The sequence below is a fragment of the Dermochelys coriacea genome, chromosome 18 (assembly GCF_009764565.3).
Source record: "Dermochelys coriacea isolate rDerCor1 chromosome 18, rDerCor1.pri.v4, whole genome shotgun sequence".
In the NCBI taxonomy this organism is placed as follows: Eukaryota; Metazoa; Chordata; order Testudines; family Dermochelyidae; genus Dermochelys; species Dermochelys coriacea.
The window spans coordinates 15,261,181-15,283,703 of NC_050085.1; the positions used below are offsets into that span (position 1 = coordinate 15,261,181).

Sequence of the window (22,523 nt, forward strand, 5' to 3'; positions counted from 1 at the left end):
ACACCCCCTTGTAGAAGTCACTCTGCATGTTAATGCCTGGAACCCCTTCCACAATTAGCAACAGTTGCTAGGCAGCTGTTGCTAGGAGACCGGCCCTTGTTTATAGTGCTGAGGGTTTTCTGAACCTGCCAGATGACTCCTTTGAAACCTGGTGTATATAAAACATAGGCAGTTTGATTTCAGAGCCACCACTTGCTGCTGTGAAGCTATCCTTCTCCACTCAGTGAGATAAGCAATCCACACTCTACAGCAGTGTGAGTCTGCTGCTCCATAACACGATGGTTTGGTTTCTTTAGAAGCTCTCTTAATGGCCCTGCTAGAAGCCAAGTTTTCCAAGCAGAAGGAAGGACAGGGGACAATGAAAGCTTTGCTACGGCATTTAGTGTCTGCTGAGCAAAGGTTAGAATTTCCATTACTTTACTTCACTTTAAGATGTGTTTTCTTTGAAAGAAACAAAACAAAGCAGAAGTTCTGGTTGGAGCAATTCGAAAATCAAGGTGGAGATAAAGATACTGACTTACATCAGCTATACATGTGATCCAGTGGCAGAGTAATAGTGTCAAACTATGAACCTAGTAGAAACTATCTTCAGTATTTTAATGTTCAGAATGAATGTAAGAACTGATCTAAAACACACTGTGGCAAAGTCCTTCTGTGCCTATTCTCTGGGCTGAGTCAAAGCTCACAAGTTTAGCAGCCTGCTTTCACAAGCTAGCCTTCCTCACCTCCTGTCTTAAAGACTGCTGGGTAGTGTTACAAGCTGCTGTGCATCACACCCCACATGGGGATGAAGTGATCTTTAAATGTATAGTTTGTAAAGTGCTGTGAAATCCTTTGGGATGAAAGGCAATAAGTAAATGCTGGCTGGAGTATTATGGCCTCATCACCTTTTTCTTATGGCTAACGTTCATTCTACTTATTAGAATCTGTTATAGAGAACCATAGATTTGTATATTGCTGTACAGACAAACAAGATCAAATTCTCATTTACACCAAGTCCCCTTTATACCCCTTGATATGAAAATGTAATTTCACCTATTTTACTGCCTCAGTCTTTACACTACCAGAGTGGTAGTCATGAAAGAGTGGTACTTTTCGGGTAAATATTCAAATGGAGGCAAGGGGATTTGCTCAAGTGTTCGAAGACAATTTCTCTCCCAGAAGGCTATGCCAGTGCCTGAAGTTAAATCCTGTGCATAATGCTGAGAAGAGAACATACCACCCAGTTTCTCTCCATCCAAAATTTCATGAAATTAGGATGCACTTTAGACTAGAGACAGGCTCAAGTAAACTAAACTCAACTAAAATCTGAGTTCTGATTTTGAACACCACACAACAGTGATGTTTCAGACCTGGGGTTTTGGTTCAAACCCGCTACTGAATAGCCACTCGTGAAATAATAATAATAAAATATCTATTGTTTAGACAGCACATTTCCATCCTGAGATCTAATAGCTTTTGGCAAATGTTAGTGAGCGTTATTAGGAGAGCTGGTCAGAACATTTTCAGCTAAAGAGTTTTCCATTGGAAAACATGATTTTGTTGAAATTGAAACATTTTGCAGGAACATGTTGATTTCAACAAAATTTTGTTTTGAAAAAAAATGGAAATGAAGCATTCTGACGATGTGGAAATGGAATGTTTTGACATTGTTGACATGGTTTCAGTTTTTCATTCTGACATGACTTTTTGTTTCCATATTTTTAAAGTTGAAATTGGAGTGAACCAGTCTGATTTTATCAACATGAAAGGTTTTGATTGACCCCAAGTGAATTTTCTTTTACATTTTATTTCATGTGAGATTTCAAAAAGGTTTGTTTTCGTTCCAATTCAACGAGAAAACAAATGTCAAAATAATGGAATTTCCCATGAAACAAAAATTCTGGTTCCTGCCCAGCTCTGATTGTTATCCCCCATTTATAAAGGGGAGAATGAGGCATAACAAGGCACTGTGATGTGGCCAAGAACACCCAGTGAATCAGCGGCAGTGACTTAACATTCACCTGCTTCTCCCGGCCACTCACTCCAATAAATCACAGCTTTCCTTTAAGAAGGAACAAGTTTTAGGTAGGTCTGTTTTGATGCCTTATTAACTCGGCATTGTCTTTCAACCTATGTTATGTCTAGCTCAATGGGAGCACATAACACAATATACTTCGGTAATTTCCCATTGGTCCTGCCTCTACAATAGAAATTACACAGTATATTTAGCCATGACATTTATAGGTTTCCTGGAGGAATTGTTTAACATTTGCTTATCTTAGACTATCTGTTACCCTAGCTTGGAAAGCCTATTTCCACACACTCCCCCCTTGCTCTAATCAGTGTTTCAGTTCCTCAAGCCTTGTGAATTAAGCATCCTTTCTTAAACAAACTCTTTGCTTGCTGCTTTTACTCTAAACCATTCTTTCTCAAAGATTGGTTACAAGCCTATCTCACTAAGGTTATTCTCCCACCTACTGCCTGAAGAATATTTGGTGTCAGTGCTCTAATGAAAAGTCTCATTTGTTGTCTTCATAGCCACTGCCCAGAACACAAGTGGGCTTCGGTTAGAGAGCTTCCCGGCAAGAAGTCTGTCTTCTATCCTGAGACTGTACAACAGGAGCCTGCTGACGATGATGGAGGTGGCATGGAAAAGGAAGGCAAAATGCAACTGAAAAATGAAGAGACAGCTCCCAGATCCCAAGGCATGGCTCAGGACATAATGAGCAGGACCAGATTGAGAGAGACCACCCATATAATTGCTGTGGATTTACAGGGCATCCCAAGAACTGGGTCTAATGTTACCAGAGAGGATGAAATAGAAAGGAGGTTAGATACAGAAGCTAGTGAAAACAGGGGACAGTCACCAGCGAGCAGGCTGCTGGAGACTCATCTTACTAAACCGGACTTGGAAAGCAGTAACTGTGTACCCCCAGATGGAAATTTGGGTCAGAATAAAGGTTCTGAGAAAGCCCAAGAACCAAAGACAGCAACAAAAGTCACATCTAAGGTCAGCCAAGAAAACAATAGCAAGGAGAACAGTATAGATCTCAAGCCTTCCCAGATCATCCATGATTCTGATGTAATTGCTGAAAATGCCCCTTCAAACTCCAAATTAAATTCCAAGGGGACATTAGCAACTAGCAAGAGGAAAAAGGGAACCAAGTCAATGACAAAAGAAGGAGATAAGCAGCTGGTTGGATCCTCATCAGCTGATACAGGTGAATCTTGGAGCCTTGACCCTTAAATGTCAATATCTAGTCATCAGGTCACATCCTCAGTTGGGATAAATACCAATGGAGTTACAGCAATTTACATCAGCTAAAGATCTGACCCATAACCTTTTATACAGTTGTGTACAACTTTTATGCAAGGTTGTATACAGTTGGTTGCAACTGTATTGTATACAATTGCTACCTCCTATTAACAACACTGAAAAGACGGGCCTGTGCCTTGCCTCTGAAACAAATCAAGTTAGAATTTACTGTCACTGGCAAACATCTAGTGACACTGAAATAATTTAAATTAAGCTTTTAAGTGGCAAATTGGAAACACAGAGAGAAAAATAACCTTTCCATTAGCAGGAAATTTGGGTGAAGAAGAAATAAATCTCTTCATTAATAGTCAATTTGGCTAAAGTACTACAACATTTTCAGTGATAAATACAGCAATCAGCTTATCTTCTGATGTTTGCATTGTTAAAAATCACATAGATGCACTGGTAGTAAAATGTATATTAGTTCATTTCAAAGGGAAACGTTAATAATGAGATAATCTTCAGGAATATTTTGATCTTTAAGAAAGATGGTTAGACAAGTTAGACGGAGTGAATGAGAATTTCAGGTAGGTTTCAGCTCGGGCTCCACAGACAAGGCATTTAGATAACAATCTGTTAGATCACTCTTTCTATGATAGTAGAAAAAGCAGACACTATGTTGTCAACTGCTGAGGCTTTTTGTTTCTTCTGATAAATAGATTTTCTAGAGTACAGAGTGGCGGCATTCTGTCAAGAGCAGAAGCTAAGATTCGTTATGAGGTGCTTATGCATGGACCTCATCTTGATAGACACAGTTTTAGGTGCCTAGATACTTTTGAAAATCCCACTAGGTGCTTAAATACCTTTAAAAACCTGGCCCTGAGTGACCACAATTTCCAATGAGCCAAATTCAGAGATTAGTCTAACGATGTCTCAGATGGAGTAATTTACTAGGCCCAATTACTCCATTTTAGGCTTCCTTAGTCTTCACTCCCACTTAATTGACAAGTATCTTTTAACCCCTCCTACACATCTCCTTTGAATCTGCCCCACTGACTCTGAATCTAAGTTACTATAACTCATAGGATGAAGGGCCAAAAGAAGGGGTGCTTAGACTCACCTCTCAGTGTGTCAGCCAGTCAGCATTGTTCATTGCCAGGATGTCCTGAAGATGACACTTCAGTGGTGGTTCTTTCTGGGAAAGACAATGTAATGTCCCCCGATCAATCAGTGCCCTCCAGGTTGGAGATAGTCATTTGCTCTACCAAACCTATCTTTATTCCAGTGTTGCCCCTATTCTGGCATCCATGGTTCTATATCTTGGAGCTGATATAGAATCATAGAATCATAGACGATTAGGGTTGGAAGACACCTCAGAAAGTCATCTAGTTCAACCCCCTGCTCAAAGCAGGACCAACCAACAGCAGGACCATGTATCTGTCAGAGGAGCTCCGGGATCACTGTAGTGGTTGGAGGAGGACGGAATGAACCATTACATTAAGGGCTTGGTACAAAACCCATTGAAGTCAATGGAAGTTTTTCCACTGACTTTCAGTGGGCTTTGGATCAGGTTCTAATGCAGGGGAGTAAGAGACCCGGATTCTACACCCTGCACTATCACTCTATCACACTGAACAAATTACTTTACCTCTCTCTGTGCCTCAGTTTCTCATGTGCCACTATTAGAATTACTATGAGTCATCCCAAAATATACAGTAGACACTTTCAGGCCTCCTAAACTGTAGACAAAATTTGTGCAGCTATTTGTTTATGCATTCCAAATTCACTTTTGCACAGGATTCTGTTTGTTCAAAGTGGGTAACTGCAGGCAAAGTATCATTTTAAATGCACAAATATAGGATTCTGCACTTGCAGATAGATGCCCATGAATATATGCAAGACACAATTCAGAAGCTTCATTTGGTATTTTGGTTCCGGTGGGGTTGAATGGGGGGAAGCAAGACCTGAATTTGGCCCCTCTGCTGTGGATGGGGTTTTTAATTAATAACTTGGGTAGGCTGGAGGATCTGTTTCATTATCCTCTCTTTAATAATTAGCTATCCAGAGATGCAAAATACACAAATAAATGAAAGGTAAAGGGACTTATGCTTAAACATCATGTGTCAAAAGATTCAAAGAGCAGGAAAGTTCATCTGTAATCTTTGTACGGAGACCCGGGGGATGGGACACTTTGATCTTCTTTCTCTGTGTAATTATGGAATCTCCCAGTATTAAACAGAGACAGGTACGTGTTCAGACTAATGGAAGAGTCTCCTTATCAACACTTCAATCGCTGCAGTTTATTTCATGAGTTCATGTCTCAGGATAAATGGGATTGTTTAAAATTGGTTAATTTCTTAGCAACCCTGGCAAGGAGGATAAAAGAGCAAACAGCTCTAGAGAGAGCAGAAGTGAATAACTGAATGTTAAAAATAGACCTATAAATATTTAGATCCCCATTTCAAAGTGTAACAGTAATAGTGCTATAAAACTGCAGAGAGAAGAGACCAGCCTTCATGCTGGAAGCCATTGCTAACTAGCTGTGAAAACAGATGTGTCTTGCAATGAACATCTTTTCACACTCTTCATCCGCACTACTGACTAGTTCCCCATATCACTCCTGGTGATAATGCTTCCCCTCATCCTGCTCCTGACCCATACTACTACCAGTCATGCTCTGCACAACCATGCTGCTCAGGTAACGTTCCCCACATAGACTCAGATCCCGTGGTGAGGGGTATCATATAAATAAGAAAGATTAAATAGTGGGATATATAGGTAAGAAAGAGAAGATGCAACAGACTTTCTGTGTGACCTTGGGCAAGTCGCTTTAACCTCTCTGGGCCTCAGTTCCCCATTGTAAAATGCCCTATCTCAGAGCGGTGTTGTGAGGATAAACACATTAAAGACTGTGGGGCTCTGATATGACAGCCAGATACAATTGTTTTATCCATCTCTCTCAGTTATTTACTTCTCTATTGACCACATTCTATACCTCACGGCAGCCATTTTAGTCCTTCTCAGGTTTCTATACTTTTGTTCATATTTTCACACACCAATGTAAAAAAATCTTCCTTTCTCAATGTTATCCAGGGAGTATGAGACTTGTAAGAGATAGGTACAGCTAGGTCCACATAGGCTATATTAACATAGTGCCATCAGCACATGTTTGGCAACAAGGAGGAGATATAACCGGACAGCCATTATATGCTCATGTCCCAGAATTTGTTATTTTTCGTATTATTAGCTGAAATAATAAAGGGCTGGGGAAAACATGTCCCCCCCCTTTTCCTCCCCCTCCATTGTTTATATCTCTAGATATCCTGGACATCAGAGACTGGGTGCCAGAGATTACCTCATTTGAGCTTCATAGAATTAATTATTAGACTAAATTGAATTCCCTGGGGTAACAATTTATTCACTTCACTAAGGAGGAAGAAGATTCACATCTTAGGGGTGTCTACATTTAGAGAGTGTTCTGCAGTTGTTGTTGCAGTATTTTTGTATAATGTAGTGATTTGTAACTGCATATGTGTTTGTATTTTTGAAAAAACAAAATGAAAAAAAAAATTTAAAGGGAAGAACAAGAAGACAGTTTTAGACAGAAAGCCAGGAAACACACGCTGTACTGTTATTGTAGTCCCAGTCATGGCCCAGGGTCCTATGGTGGCAGGGGCTGTATAAACAAACAATACAAATAAGGGTAAATAAAAAAAAAAGACAGTCCCTGCCCCCATACAGTTTACAATCAACTTCCTTTATATTGAGGAACTAACACACTTTGCTAAGTGGGTGAAGGTGGCAGGGAAACAGTAATAAAATAACCCTCAACACAATTTATTGTAGACTGCACTTGAATGTGTAGATGAAGTCTATGACAAGCACATTACAATGCATGTAAATACTTATAAAATATTTCAATGAGCAAAATCTTGGCCCCATAAAAGTCAATGTCAAACTGCCATTGGCTTCATTGGAATTAGGATTTCACTTATGAACACAAATAAATTATAATGCACCATAAACCATAAATATGGTAGAACAGGTAGCACAGGAGAACAGTCCAAATGGCTGACAGAGAATCTGGGGTCTCCGTAGTCTGCCTGCTTTGTTTTTCATTTTGGGGCCCAATCCTGCTTCCACTTAAAACAATGGGAGTTTTGCTTGTGGCTTCCATGGGGTGGAATTATGTGTCTCTGCTCCTTTGCCTTTGTGCTATCTAGGCCAGATCCTGCATGGGTGTCAATTGATATAACTTGGTTGGCTTCAATGGAGCTCCTCTAATGTATTCCCGCTCAGGATCCGGCCCTCTGTATTTGATTTTCACTCTGCCTAATTCTCAGTTCTGTTTTTTCCAAGACATTTTTCCAGCAGATGTTTTTCTTCTTGTCCCTTCTGCTCCTTTGTTCATAGCAAAACATGAACCCCTGATATCTAGTTGAACTTTCCAACCTACCATGACCAAGGGAGTTTGAAATTTGGCCAAACAAGTTTGCCCATCCCCATTAATGATACATTTCAGGAAGTGCCAATTAAACAGAGTTTCATCCAACCTCCATTAATGTCAAACGGAATTTTTCCAATGAGAGTCAGATCAGACTCAAAGACCGCAGCAGTTCTAGCGTTGTCTGAAAGCACATGATCTTTGGCCTCATGAATCATCAGAAATAACGTGAAGGGATACAATGCAGCCAAACACCTCATGCTTTACGGTAAACAAAAGCAATGTCCACTAAATCAGTGCATGTTATTGGCTGAGAACCTCATATCTGTTTTGATTATTGGAAGCTTCATTAGTATAACTTTTTCACAAAATCATCTCTTTCATTTAAAAAATGCTTGGTGATGCAATTCATTGATAATGATAAATCTTATTTGTGTATAAGCTGTGTCATTCTTTAGCCACTGTTTGGAATATTGACAAGACACTGATTATACTGTTATAAGTACCATCAGGAACTTTGTAATCAAATAACGCAGTGTGGGTTTATTGGTGGATATCCAAGTTCCACTTGGTATTGCAAGAAGACAAAAAGATATGGTCAGGGCCTCTTACTCAAAATAATTTTTGCACACATATTGATTTGTATTTATCTGTAGATTAGAACTGTGTAAATGTGACAAAAACTTCTGCGTGGACATTTTCCCTCTTCACTTTGGGCCGTTTCATGACCCTCGGAATCTCAAATGTTGCTCTGAAAGTTCAGTGGAAAAACCTCTGCTAGAGATGTAATAGTCCGTCGGCACCCATAGATTATACCTCTTGCCCTGCTGACTTATTTCAACCAGTGGGGTTTCAGCATGCAAATGAGACGAATGGGGTGATGAAAGGGAAGCAAGAAGAAGGTGGTTGATGTCATAATACAACCGTTCAGCAGTGAGCGGAGCTGTGCTGATTAGATGCAGCAGTGGGAGAAGAGGGGGCAGGAGCTGTAACTGGATGTGACTTTCCCACCATTCCACAGTGGGCCGTGGGGGGAGAAAAGGGTTGGGGAGACAAGGAGGAAGGGATGGGAGAGCCACCAAGACACAGAATGCTCACAGGGCAGAGAATCTGAAAGACATGGAATTCGTGTAACTTTCACGGGTATCAAATACATCAGGAAATCCTAGACTGGTGAGCAGTGTCTTCCAGCAACATTACAACTGGATTTTAACTGCTAGCAAATGACACAACTCCCCTGCCTCCTTCCCTCCCTTTCCCTTCCCACGCACACATACCAAGTGGTGAGTGGATGATGTAATGACTCATTTTAACAGCCTGGTATGTGAGGCTAAGGTGCTTCGGCATATTATACAAACAGAGTCACAGTCCCACATGGAACAGAGCTGAAGGGCCAGAAGTATCAAGTCAGCATCACTAAACCCTGTTATGAAGCTAGATGGGAGCATGTGGTATAGTGGATAGAACAGAGTTGTGTAGATCAGGCCGTTTTGGGTTCTGTGCTTGGCTCTGCTCCGGACTCGCTATGTAACCTGGGATAAAACATCTCTCCGAACCCGTTTCCTTATCTGTGAAATGGGAATAATACTTCCCTACCTCACCCAGGGGGGTTGTGAGGTTTAATTAACTAATGCCTACAAAGTGATTGGAGGTCTTCAGATAAAAGGTGCAATAGAATGGCAGCATGTAATTAGGATAACCAAAAGTTTGCCATTAACAGCGTGACTGGGAGCTAGAAGTTCTGTTGTGAAATACAAGGGGTCGGAGGTGGGGGCGGACTGGAGAACTTTTGGCAGAAGGAGGCAACCCAGCAAGAAAAAAAAAAGTCATAAAAATACCAAATCAGAGAGGAGAGCCTGGAGTATTTTTTGAGAAGAATTTAGTGGGAATGGGTGCTCATGGGGGCTTATAAGAATATAAGAACGACCATACTGGGTCAGAACAATGGTCTGCCTAGCCCAGCATCCAGTGCCAGGTGCGTCAGAGAGAATGATCCATCCCCTGTCATCCACTCCCAGCTTCTGGCAATCAGAGGTTAGGGACACCCAGACTATGTGGTTGTATCCCTGATCATCTTGGCTAATAGCCATTGATGGACCTCTCCTGCATGAACTTATCTCAATCTTTTTTGAACCACATTATATTTTCGGCCTTCACAACGTCCCCTGGCAATGAGTTCCACAGGTTGACTGCGTTGTGGTTTCTCTCTCTCTCTCTCTTCTGCCCAGTACAGTCTATTCTATCTATGGTGAAAGCATATTCCTTAGCGATCCTTCTGTAAACTGACACTGTAAACACAGAGGTAAAAATGTGGACAAATCTCAAAGAGTGAAATCCTGGCCCAATTGAAGTCAATAGCAAAACTCCCATTGGTTTCACCCAAACAGATTAGCATTGTCAGGGTATCAGATATCACAAGTTCTATTTTAATGTGATATTGTGTGATTGCAGCTGGAGTCACAGTAATTATCATCTGCCTTGTAAACACACTTAGTCCTTTCCCCCAGCACATCTCTGTATTAAGCTGTGAAATTCTTTAGGAAACAACATATTCATGGGTCCCCCACCTCCAATACGTTATACCCCTGGCAGTTAACCCACTTCTAAGTTTCTAGGTCATGTCTGACGGATGTAGATAGTTGAGGGAATTATTCATATACAGATTATGTAATGTTGCATGCTGCAGAAAAGCTTTCAAGTGGCAGCTTTCAAATAAATGATCTGAGAGAATATCTTTGGATTTTTACTTTTTCATTCTTTATTCCAGCTTTTTGGATCTGATTTTCAAAGGCAATGAGCACACATGACTTCAACCGAAGCCAACAGAGTGGCAAATTCTCAGCCCCTCTGAAACTCACGCTTTTTATATTTTATGGACTATGTTTTTATTTCACTGGAGGCAAGAAGAGAGCAGGGAGGATGAGCTGACACCCAGATCCTAATTTAAGGATGAAGCAGGGTTCTCAACTTTTTAAAACTCAGTGAAAAGGAGTTTGGGTCTGATGGGAGGGGCAGGGGGGCTGGAACAACTTGTATAGTGGGAGTCCTGAGAGCCATTGAGCCAAACTCTCAACCCTGTATATGATGGAAACCACTTCAAGCCAGGGGGTGTGGCAGCACCCTCAGCACATCTAGTTCCAGCACCTGGGAGGGGGTAGCCAGCTGCAGTGAAGGCAGTAAGACCTTGATGCTCTTTAGACAGGGAAAATAAACAGAGGCTGGGTGTCCAATCCAAGTTTTGGATAGAGATAGATGAAAGCCACTGGATATGAGTGAGGACACACGAGTTCTGGGCAATTTCCACTCTGAATCCAGAGCCTAACTTCTTAACTGGCCCCAAACTCTTTGGAAACCTCATTGCTCAACACCCCTAACTTTGGATAAGTCCAAATTCAGAGCTGAACTTTGCAGTTCAGGCAACTCTCTATTTTGATACATATGAAGTTCAGTCTGCATGGCCCATTCACTCCTTGGTCTTTTCGGCTGAGACAGCAGATAAGAGGGACAAACGCAGTGGTGGCTTTTTGTGATGTGAACACCTGGGCACAGGGAATGGTACTGGACAGAGACCACCAACTCTTTTCACATATAATAGATCACCACTGGGAAAAGGCCTTTGGACAAGATTCACAGGCCTGGTCAAGATTCAAACCAGCCTCCCCAGACATGAAAGGATCCAGTTTCTAAGCCAATCAATTCCCTTGATTCAATTAATTGCTTCTCCTGCTAACCTGTTTTGGAGAGTGTGTTTATACAAGGTGAAGGTTAAACAGCTAGAAATTGTCCACCGAAAAGTTGTTAGTTTGTAATCAGGTTGGTTGATTGCTTTTTTTGTTGAAAGTGACAATATGGTATGTGGCATTCAAGTGTTCTGTTTTGTTAGGGCTACATACAAATGCTGCATCATGTACTGGTATTGTTAAAGTAATACAAACCTCCCCACAAGACATGGACACAGGTATATCAGTATAAATGTGCTTCCATTACGATAGTTTATTTACATACTGGAAGGGAAATAAGCTATACTGGTATAAGTCACCTTTATGCAAGTATAACTGATTTCACTCTAGGGGTTGTACCAGAATAACTATATTGGTTAAAAATCACACCCCTTTGGTGACGTATTTATACTGGTACCTGATCTGCATGCAGATCCAATTCTATTAGAGATCTGGAAATAGGAAGACGAAACTTTCAGGGTTACTATCCACCTAACAACCCCTTCCCATCTTCTTCAGCCTAAATCAGAGTCACCGATGACATCACACTAACATTATGATCACTAAACCCAACTTTTAGATGTTATGGCTTCAGGGCAAGATGCAGATGCACCATCAATTGCCTTAACAAAAAATGTCTGCAAGAAAAGGTTGCTTTGCTTCCCACCCTTCTTAACAATCAAAAGGCCCCCATACTTTTCAGGTAGGAGAGATGGAATACACATTTTTTTAGAGTATAATGTTACACGCGCTGTGCAGATGAAACACCAAGGGCTTGATTCACCATTTTGTTTCTTCCATAATACAGCTGAATACTTTCTTGGAAGTCAAAGAGGTTGCAGCAGCATGAAACTAGAGTAAAATGGTAGTAAATCAAGCCCTGTTTGTGCAATAAATGGTGGGACCTTAATGTTTGAGGTTTAGAAAAGATTTCTTTTTTTCCTCTTTTGTTAGCCAATGCTTGTTAAAGAAATTGCATGCTCTCTGACCAAGAAGCTCCTCAGAACTACCTAAAGAAAACCTGTTTGGAACTCTTCCTGGTCAGATAATGTTCTCCTAGAGATCCTTGATCAGATTACTTGGCACATAGTGTTCGGAGATTTCACCACATTAGTGACAATTGCTCCTTAAACAGTTAGGAGACAGGATTTCCATTACTGACAGCAGAAAGAGAGTGAGAGAGAGAGAGCGCGAATGTGTACGTATGACCTGATTTTGAAAAACCCGTGTCACTGTGTCACTTCCTCTTTGTTTGCCCCAGCAAAATTAAAGGCACAATCAATGCCAGTTAGACATATAAATACTTGATTTCCATTAATTGTGTACACTAATATTTGGGAGGGGGGGAGAGAGTGAACCCGATTTTAAAACTGGCCCATATCATGAAAATTCATAGTACACCAATATTGAGTGCCACCCATTCCCCTGGGAGTATCATATTAGCAATACACAATATACCCCTCCAATAGAATTGATCTCACAGAAAACATAATAGTCAGTGCAGAGGGTATTTGAAGAGGTGGGTCCTGTGAGTCCTTGGTGGTTTCCCCAGGATTCACCCCCATTTTACAACTTTAACCCTCCTCGTCTCCACCATTTCCCTAGCCAAGAATCCAACGGTTCCTTTGGAAGCATAGAAATGATGCATGTGACCCATTCAGTTTCTCTTCTGCGCAGCACATGTTACTTCTTTCATCTGCTAAAGCTGAGTGCTGTGTCTGCAGTAGCCTCAGTCCATACTCCTGCAAATTCCACAGTCCCTGCCTGCTGTGAGAGACAGTCACTCTGAACTGACCTAAGGTCTCACACCACCATCCTTGTAGGCCACTTGGTCTATGTATGTCAAGCTCCAAACTCCTTGCTGTGATGCACATCGCACTTCATGGGTGCCTCACAAGCAGCCCTTACGCTCAGGCAAAGCGCCCAGTGAAATTTTCCTGAGTGAGGACTTCAGGACCTGGTTCTTAGACTTTTAACAACTGCAAGAAACCTACAATCTCTCTCCTGTGTCACTTGGCTGACAGAGTATCACTTCTGTTGGTGCTGGGGTCTTCCATACACAAAGCTACAATTCTGATAAGTTCAGAGAGACAGAGGAGAGCCTGCTGGGACTGCAGCAGACTGGACCAAGCCAGGTTTTACTGTAGGGTGGCAGGGCATAAGATTCAAAAGCCTTGCTGGGAAGATGGGCTTTTTGAATGGTCTCCTGCTCTTAATCTCAATTGCCTAACTGCTTCCCCAGTGCACACAGGAACAAGAAGAGCTCCCACCCGTTAGCCACAAAATCTGCCTGTGAGAAAAAAGGAGTAGTGGCTTCAAATGTATTCAACACACCCACACATAACCCTCTGCACAAACCACCGCTGAGAGGGACAAGAATAAATGGTGCAGCGGGAGGGGTGTGTATACGTGATGGCCGCCCTCTGAGCCAATGCACCAGGGATTTCCAGAGCTAAATGCAGGAGCTGCTACAGCTTGAGCTAAAAGGTCAAGGTGCTGTAGCTGGGGGCTGTAACAACTCAGCTCCTTGGTGGATCAGCACAGAGGGGGACTGATCACACCCCAGTGAGTGAGTGACAAACGGAAGCCACTGATGGGGCAATAGGGTCTCTATATAAACATCATTCCTGCGCATCAAATGCCACACACAGCTCTTGGCATAGGGGGCCCAAGGCAAGCATCAGCCTTTTCACAGATTATTGGGGGGGGGGTGTCAGGTGGACAACTCAGCCCCTTCTTTTTGCACTGCACACAGGTTTTTTTGGTGAGCACGTATGTTCTGCACCGTGGCAGAATTAAGCCCTACATGTGCCGTCAAGTATACACAGAAAAAAAGGACAGGAGGACTTGTGGCACCTTAGAGACTAACAAATTTATTTCAGCATAAGCTTTTGTGGGCTACAGCTCACTTCACAATAGTAGAGATGGCTTTTATCTGGAATAATGAATTGGGTGGGAGAGCTGGGGGCACAGTCTCACACCTCTATAATAATGCCTTTCCCATAAACTGTATCCTTCAGCCTGCAAATAAACATATTTGTTTTCAAATATTTGCCAACGTGTCAGGAGACTGGCTAGCGGCCACAAAACAAACAGTATGAACCCAAGACTGGGCCAGGCACTTAGGTCTTCCACCTTGGGAGGCAAGAGTTTGACTTCTAATAAAAACATCAGCCAAAAATTCACTTTGTGATCGCCCTGGTCCTTTGAGGCCACCAGCATCTGGGGGTTTTGCAGGGCCGACCAAGTGCCACGCCCTCCTATGGCCCAGCATAATTGAGAATGAGAGAGTCATAATCCGAATCCCAAACTCTTTACGCCGGATTTATTCAGTCCTGGCTTTGGCAAAACGCCCAGTGGGCTTAATTCTGAAACTCTTCATTCACACCATTCATTCCTTGCTCTTGTAAATTCCATTACATCAAGTAAGGAGATGGATTAAGCACTAAATTACAGCCTGCATCTGTGGGCCACATCTGTCCGAGGGTTGGTCCTCTTTCCAGTCATCCCATTGTACTGTCTCTGGCTACTGACCATTTGCTTGCCTGCCTTTGCTGTCTCTGACCCCCTGCTCTTTCTGCGCCTAGCCACTCTTGGCAACAGCAGGAGCAAGTGGGTGCTGTTAATGGCATTCGTGGACAATACACCCACCTTACTGCTGTGCAAGGGGGCCACAGATGTGAACGTTTTTACTGCCGGGTGTTATCCTGTATCGAAGAACTAGAGATGGACCAAACCCAGGATCTGAACACTCCTGGACTTTGGGGAAATTCTGATCTGGGTCTTGATCTGAATTATGGGGCTAATCTCCAAAGAAGATATCAGGCTTACTCCCATAATGCTGGGTCACCAGTGGTAAGTGACATTTAGCATTAACAGATTCATCTCTGTCTTCTTTGTTTACAGATTCCACATATTTAGGAGGCAGCAAGTTCAGGTGTATTTTCAGAAAGGAATTGCTAAAAATCATGGGCATTAAGAACAAATGCAGTAGGCAACCCACCTCTTTCCCTCCTTCTATTCTTTCTTTGTGCTTAGTAGATGGCATAATAACAAAACAACAACAACAACAACAAATTGTGATTGTTACATGCACGTATAAGATACCCATAACCGTAGTATCTGGGTGCAATTTATAAGGTGTAAAGCCCAGTGTCTTAACATTTCCAAATTAAGGAGATAGTAAACACAGGGACTTATTTTTCCAAATCCTTGGGTAGAAAACTCTGCTCTTCAAGAATTTTGTAACAAGATCCAGTCACAAGAGCAAAAAATAACAATCATTTATAGTTTCTACCCAAGTCATTTTTCAAAGTACTTTCGAGGGTCTATAGATTGTGGATACAATTTTCAAACGTGGGCATCCCATACTGAGCCACAAATTACCACTGGGTAATTTACCATACAAAATGGGGCATTTACTTGCCTAATTGCTGATGTGACCATTCAAATGAGGGCACCTGCATTTGAAAACAGGGCTCAGTCCTTTTTCAGCTACCTCATATTCCTGGGAAAGGTGGAGGTTTTAATGTCTAGATTTGTGACTTCATTTAGGTTCCCACCTTTAGACAATTTAGACTATTCATTTGTAGTATGGCTGAAGACCTTCCAAGTGGCCCAGTAGATTTATATATGGTTTGATTCAGGTTGTGATTGTTTTAGTTGGATAATCCCTCAGAATCAGACCTTCAACTGGCCTAAATCGGTGGAATCCCAGTGGAGTTACATTTACATCAATCTTTTCCCTGATCTACTGGGAAACACAGAGGATATTATTCCACAGCTGCACTGTGGCTGTGCTCCTGGTCCCAACTGAAGTCAATATCAGAATTCCCAAGACAGGATCAAATGCTATATGAATAATGCCAAGAGACTCCAAGTTTTCAGAGTATCAGACATCTTTGCATTTATTAGGTTGCCCGGGAGCAGGGGTTCTGGAACAATGAGTGATCAGTTTTGGAAACTTTCATGGCATCAAGGTTCTGTACCTGGTCTATACAGAGAAGTAACTGGCAAACAGCCTTAGGTATGTTAGCTGAAATGCCAGGGCATTATTTCCCAGCGTTTTCTAATTATTCAATACAATGATCCACCCTAGGTTATTATCTATTGGTACTGTAATAACACCTGGTGGCCTCTGTTGACCTCAAGATCCCATTCCACGAAGTGCTGCAGAGACGCATAAGAGACAGTCCCTGTTACAAAGACCTTACAGTCTAAAATGACAATACACACAGTAGAGGGGATAAAAATCATTATCCCCATTGTAGAGATGGAGAATTGATGCACAGAGAGAATAAGTGACTCACCCAGGGTCACACAGAAAATCTGTGGCAGAGGCAGGAATGGAACCTTGCTCTCCTGAGTCCTAGTCTAGTGCCTCACCCACAAGACTGTCCTTCCCAAAAGGGCCAAAAGTTAGAATTATGTCTGCTGATTGCTGGCACTAGATATCAGCTTCATCATTCTCTCCAGAAAATCACACTGCAGCTCTTGAAGACAGGGCAGATCTCATTAGCTTTGAAAATCATTATTATTCCCTGCCAGTTCATCAGCATCTGAGCCTTAGCATCTGAGAATAAGTAATAGAACCATGGCAAGCCCTGACCTGATTAGATACCAGTCTGAAGCTGGCTGAACGTTTCTCATTCCCACCCACACAACTCCTATAGTCGTGTCACTGCAATTAATTCTTTGCCGTTCCATTTCCTGGCTGCCTATCCCTGAGAATGGGACCTCAGAGCTGTCACTTTCTGCATGTGCAGCGAAATTCTATAGGCTTCAAATAGACATGTGATCATCTGCTTCGAAGTGTGGTTAGCCTAGCTAGAGTCAATGTCATAACGTAGTGGCTTATTCTTCACTCCCCAAAACTCCTGCCAACTCTGTGGTCCTGCATTTCTGATATGAATAATTTAGTTATAGGCATTTTTATGGCCCAATCTCTATAATACCTGGGAACCTTACAAGCATTAACAAATCTGTTCTTGCAACACCTGCTAAAATAGGGAGGTGCCATTCTCCATTTTATAGCCAGGGAAACTGAGGCACAGAGCGATGAGGTGACTTGTCCAAGATCATACAGGGACTCTGTGGCAAAGCTAGGAATTGAACTCAGATCTCCTGAGTCCCAGCTGAGTGCTTTAACCATAAAACCTTGCATCTACTATAACCTCTGTGAATACAAATGCATCCGATGAAGTGAGCTGTAGCTCACGAAAGCTTATGCTCTAATAAATTTGTTAGTCTCTAAGGTGCCACAAGTACTCCTTTTCTTTTTGCGAATACAGACTAACATGGCTGCTACTCTGAAACCTGTGAATACTGAGTAAGAGTGTTACCATAGCCCAGTGCAGATTTAGGAGAAGTTTTTCCTGTAAATCTCTGCCCTGTTCCAGTTTTTTATTTTGTTCACACACATCTGCCATCAGTTTAATATCCGATCCCTCCTCTATCTAGGGATCATGCCCTGCATTGGCCATTGAATAGACTAGACGACCTAATAGCATATGTGCTTTTCCATTGCTAGATTCTGCTGAGATAGAGAAGACCTCACTGACATGGCTCAAGTCTCCCTCTTTCTAATTCTTGCAGCTGCTTCCAGCGCATCTGAAGTGAAGCTGGTGTATGAAGCCAAGTCCAAAGGGAATAAAACAAATCACAAAACAGCCCCTGAAGTAGATCAGCTAGAAGACAAGAAGCCGGAGGACCCTCAGTCACCGGGGCCATTCTTTTATATTGGCGGTGCTAATGGAGCTGGACTGTAAGTCATTCTTCTCTCCAGAAACTTCTGTGTAGTTAGATTCATAGATTTTAAGGCCAGCAGGGACTATTTTGATCTTGTAGTTTGACCTCCTGCAAAGCACAGGCCTTAGACCCTCCCCTCGCTAATCTCTACAGCATCAAGCCCATAACTTCCTTTTAGCATTAGCACATCTTTTAGAAAGATATCCAGTCTTGATTTCAATACTGCAAGCAATGGAGAATCCACCCTGGTGCTTGATAGTTTGTTCCAATGGTTAATTATCCTTACTGTTTATAAACTGAGCCTCTCTCTAATCTGAATTTGTCTTGCTTCAACTTTCAGCCATTGGATTTTGTTATACCTTTTCCTGCCAGCTTCAAGTGCTGACTACTATCAGAAATCTATTCCCCTGCAGGTATTTGATCACAGCCTACAAATCACTTCTTAATCTTCTCTTTGATACTAAATAGATTGACGACAGGTTTCAGAGTAGCAGCCGTGTTAGTCTGTATTCGCAAAAAGAAAAGGAGTACTTGTGGCACCTTAGAGACTAACAAATTTATTAGAGCATAAGCTTTCGTGAGCTACAGCTCACTTCATCGGATGCATTTGGTGGAAAAAACAGAGGAGAGATTTATATACACACACACAGAGAACATGAAACAATGGGTTTATCATATACACTGTAAGGAGAGTGATCACTTAAGATAAGCCATCACCAGCAGCGGGGGGGGGGGGGGGAAGGAGGAAAACCTTTCATGGTGACAAGCAAGGTAGGCTAATTCCAGCAGTTAACAAGAATATCAGAGGAACAGTGGGGGGTGGGGTGGGAGGGAGAAATACCATGGGGAAATAGAAAAGGAGTACCGGTGGCACCTTAGAGACTAACAAATTTATTAGAGCATAAGCTTTCGTGAGCTACAGCTCACTTCACTTCTAAGGTGCCACCGGTACTCCTTTTCTTTTTGCGAATACAGACTAACACGGCTGCTACTCTGAAACATGGGGAAATAGTTTTACTTTGTGTAATGACTCATCCATTCCCAGTCTCTATTCAAGCCTAAGTTAATTGTATCCAGTTTGCAAATTAATTCCAATTCAGCAGTCTCTCGTTGGAGTCTGTTTTTGAAGCTTTTTTGTTGAAGTATAGCCACTCTTAGGTCTGTGATCGAGTGACCAGAGAGATTGAAGTGTTCTCCAACTGGTTTTTGAATGTTATAATTCTTGACGTCTGATTTGTGTCCATTCATTCTTTTACGTAGAGACTGTCCAGTTTGGCCAATGTACATGGCAGAGGGGCATTGCTGGCACATGATGGCATATATTACATTGGTAGATGCGCAGGTGAATGAGCCTCTGATAGTGTGGCTGATGTGATTAGGCCCTCTCGGGGCCTCTCCTTTTGCCCCTCCACCCCCACGAACATGATACAGTTCTGTGGTGACCTAGAATCCTATTTTCGACGTCTCAGACTCAAGGAATATTTCCAACACACCGCTGACCAACATATTAACCCACAGAGACCTTCCTGCCAACACGACAAAAAGAAGGATTCTGGGTGGACTCCTCCTGAAGGTCGAAACAGCAGCCTGGATTTCTACATAGAGTGCTTCCGCCGACGTGCACGAGCTGAAATTGTGGAAAAGCAGCATCGCTTACCCCATAACCTCAGCCATGCAGAACACAGTGCCATCCACAGCCTCAGAAACAACTCTGACATCATAATCAAAAAGGCTGACAAAGGAGGTGCTGTCGTCATCATGAATAGGTCGGAGTATGAACAAGAGGCTACTAGGCAGCTCTCCAACACCACTTTCTACAAGCCATTACCCTCTGATCCCACTGAGAGTTACCAAAAGAAACTACAGCATTTGCTCAAGAAACTCCCTGAAAAAGCACAAGAACAAATCCGCACAGACACACCCCTAGAACTCCGACCTGGGGTATTCTATCTGCTACCCAAGATCCATAAACCTGGAAATCCTGGACGCCCCATCATCTCAGGCATTGGCACCCTGACAGCAGGATTGTCTGGCTATGTAGACTCCCTCCTCAGGCCCTTCGTTACCAGCACTCCCAGCTATCTTCGAGACACCACTGACTTCCTGAGGAAACTACAGTCCATTGGTGATCTTCCTAAAAACACCATCCTAGCCACTATGGATGTAGAAGCCTCTACACCAACATTCCACACAAAGATGGGCTACAAGCCGTCAGGAACAGTATCCCCGATACTGTCACAGCTAACCTGGTGGCTGAACTTTGTGACTTTGTCCTCACCCATAACTATTTCACATTTGGTGACAATGTATACCTTCAAATCAGCGGCACTGCGATGGGTACCCGCATGGCCCCACAGTATGCCAACATTTTTATGGCTGACTTAGAACAACGCTTCCTCAGCTCTCGTCCCCTAATGCCCCGTCTCTACTTGCGCTACATTGATGACATCTTCATCATCTGGATCCATGGAAAAGAAGCTCTTGAGGAATTCCACCATGATTTCAACAATTTCCATCCCACCATCAACCTCAGCAAGAGATCCACTTCCTGGACACTACAGTGCTAATAAGCGATGGTCACATAAACACCACCCTATATCGGAAACCTACTGACCGCTATTCCTACCTACATGCCTCTAGCTTTCATCTAGATCATATCACTCGATCCATTGTCTACAGCCAAGCGCTACGATATAACCGCATTTGCTCCAACCCCTCAGACAGAGACAAACACCTACAAGATCTCTATCATGCATTCCTACAACTACAATACCCACCTGCTGAAGTGAAGAAACAGATTGACAGAGCCAGAAGAGTACCCAGAAGTCACCTACTACAGGACAGGCCCAACAAAGAAAACAACAGAACGCCACTAGCCATCACCTTCAGCCCCCAACTAAAACCTCTCCAACGCATCATCAAGGATCTACAACCTATCCTGAAGGACGACCCATCACTCTCACAGATCTTGGGAGACAGACCAGTCCTTGCTTACAGACAGCCCCCCAGTCTGAAGCAAATACTCACCAGCAACCACACACCACACAACAGAACCACTAACCCAGAAACCTATCCTTGCAACAAAGCCCGTTGCCAACTCTGTCCACATATCTATTCAGGGGATAGCATCATAGGGCCTAATCACATCAGCCACACTATCAGAGGCTCATTCACCTGCGCATCTACCAATGTGATATATGCCATCATGTGCCAGCAATGCCCCTCTGCCATGTACATTGGCCAAACTGGACAGTCTCTACGTAAAAGAATGAATGGACACAAATCAGACGTCAAGAATTATAACATTCAAAAACCAGTTGGAGAACACTTCAATCTCTCTGGTCACTCGATCACAGACCTAAGAGTGGCTATACTTCAACAAAAAAGCTTCAAAACAGACTCCAAGGAGAGACTGCTGAATTGGAATTAATTTGCAAACTGGATACAATTAACTTAGGCTTGAATAGAGACTGGGAATGGATGAGTCATTACACAAAGTAAAACTATTTCCCCATGGTATTTCTCCCTCCCACCCCACCCCCCACTGTTCCTCTGATATTCTTGTTAACTGCTGGAATTAGCCTACCTTGCTTGTCACCATGAAAGGTTTTCCTCCTTCCCCCCCCCCCCCCCCCCGCTGTTGGTGATGGCTTATCTTAAGTGATCACTCTCCTTACAGTGTGTATGATAAACCCATTGTTTCATGTTCTCTGTGTGTGTGTATATAAATCTCTCCTCTGTTTTTTCCACCAAATGCATCCGATGAAGTGAGCTGTAGCTCACGAAAGCTTATGCTCTAATAAATTTGTTAGTCTCTAAGGTGCCACAAGTACTCCTTTTCTTTCTTCCTACCTTGCTTGTCACCATGAAAGGTTTTCCTCCTTTTCCCCCCCCTGCTGCTGGTGATGGCTTATCTTAAGTGATCACTCTCCTTACAGTGTGTATGATAAACCCATTGTTTCATGTTCTCTGTGTGTGTGTGTGTATATTCACAGGTTTCAGAGTAGCAGCTGTTTTAGTCTGTATTCGCAAAAAGAAAAGGAGTACTTGTGGCACCTTAGAGACTAACAAATTTATTAGAGCATAAGCTTTCGTGAGCTACAGCTCACTCTCACGAAAGCTTACGCTCTAATAAATTTGTTAGTCTCTAAGGTGCCACAAGTACTCCTTTTCTTTTTGTGTGTATATAAATCTCTCCTCTGTTTTTTCCACCAAATGCATCCGATGAAGTGAGCTGTAGCTCACGAAAGCTTATGCTCTAATAAATTTGTTAGTCTCTAAGGTGCCACAAGTACTCCTTTTCTAAATAGATTGAGCGTCTTAAGCCTCTCACTAGAAGACATTTCCACCCTCCCACCTCAAGTCATTCTTGTAA

General features: G+C 42.5%; 1 protein-coding gene across 3 annotated transcripts in view; it reads left to right on the forward strand.

Moving 5' to 3' along the window:
- TTLL10 (tubulin tyrosine ligase like 10) overlaps positions 1–22,523 on the forward strand; it is a 105,700-nt gene that overhangs the window by 47,965 nt on the left and 35,212 nt on the right. For 2 of the 3 annotated variants that reach the window (XM_038377205.2, XM_043499995.1), the window contains exon 3: positions 17,996–18,164. In XM_038377205.2, the coding sequence (XP_038233133.2) occupies positions 17,996–18,164 (169 nt within the window). Of the gene's footprint in view, positions 1–2,520; positions 3,204–17,995; positions 18,165–22,523 lie in introns of all 3 variants that reach the window. The other variant, XM_043499994.1, reaches the window with a different exon arrangement.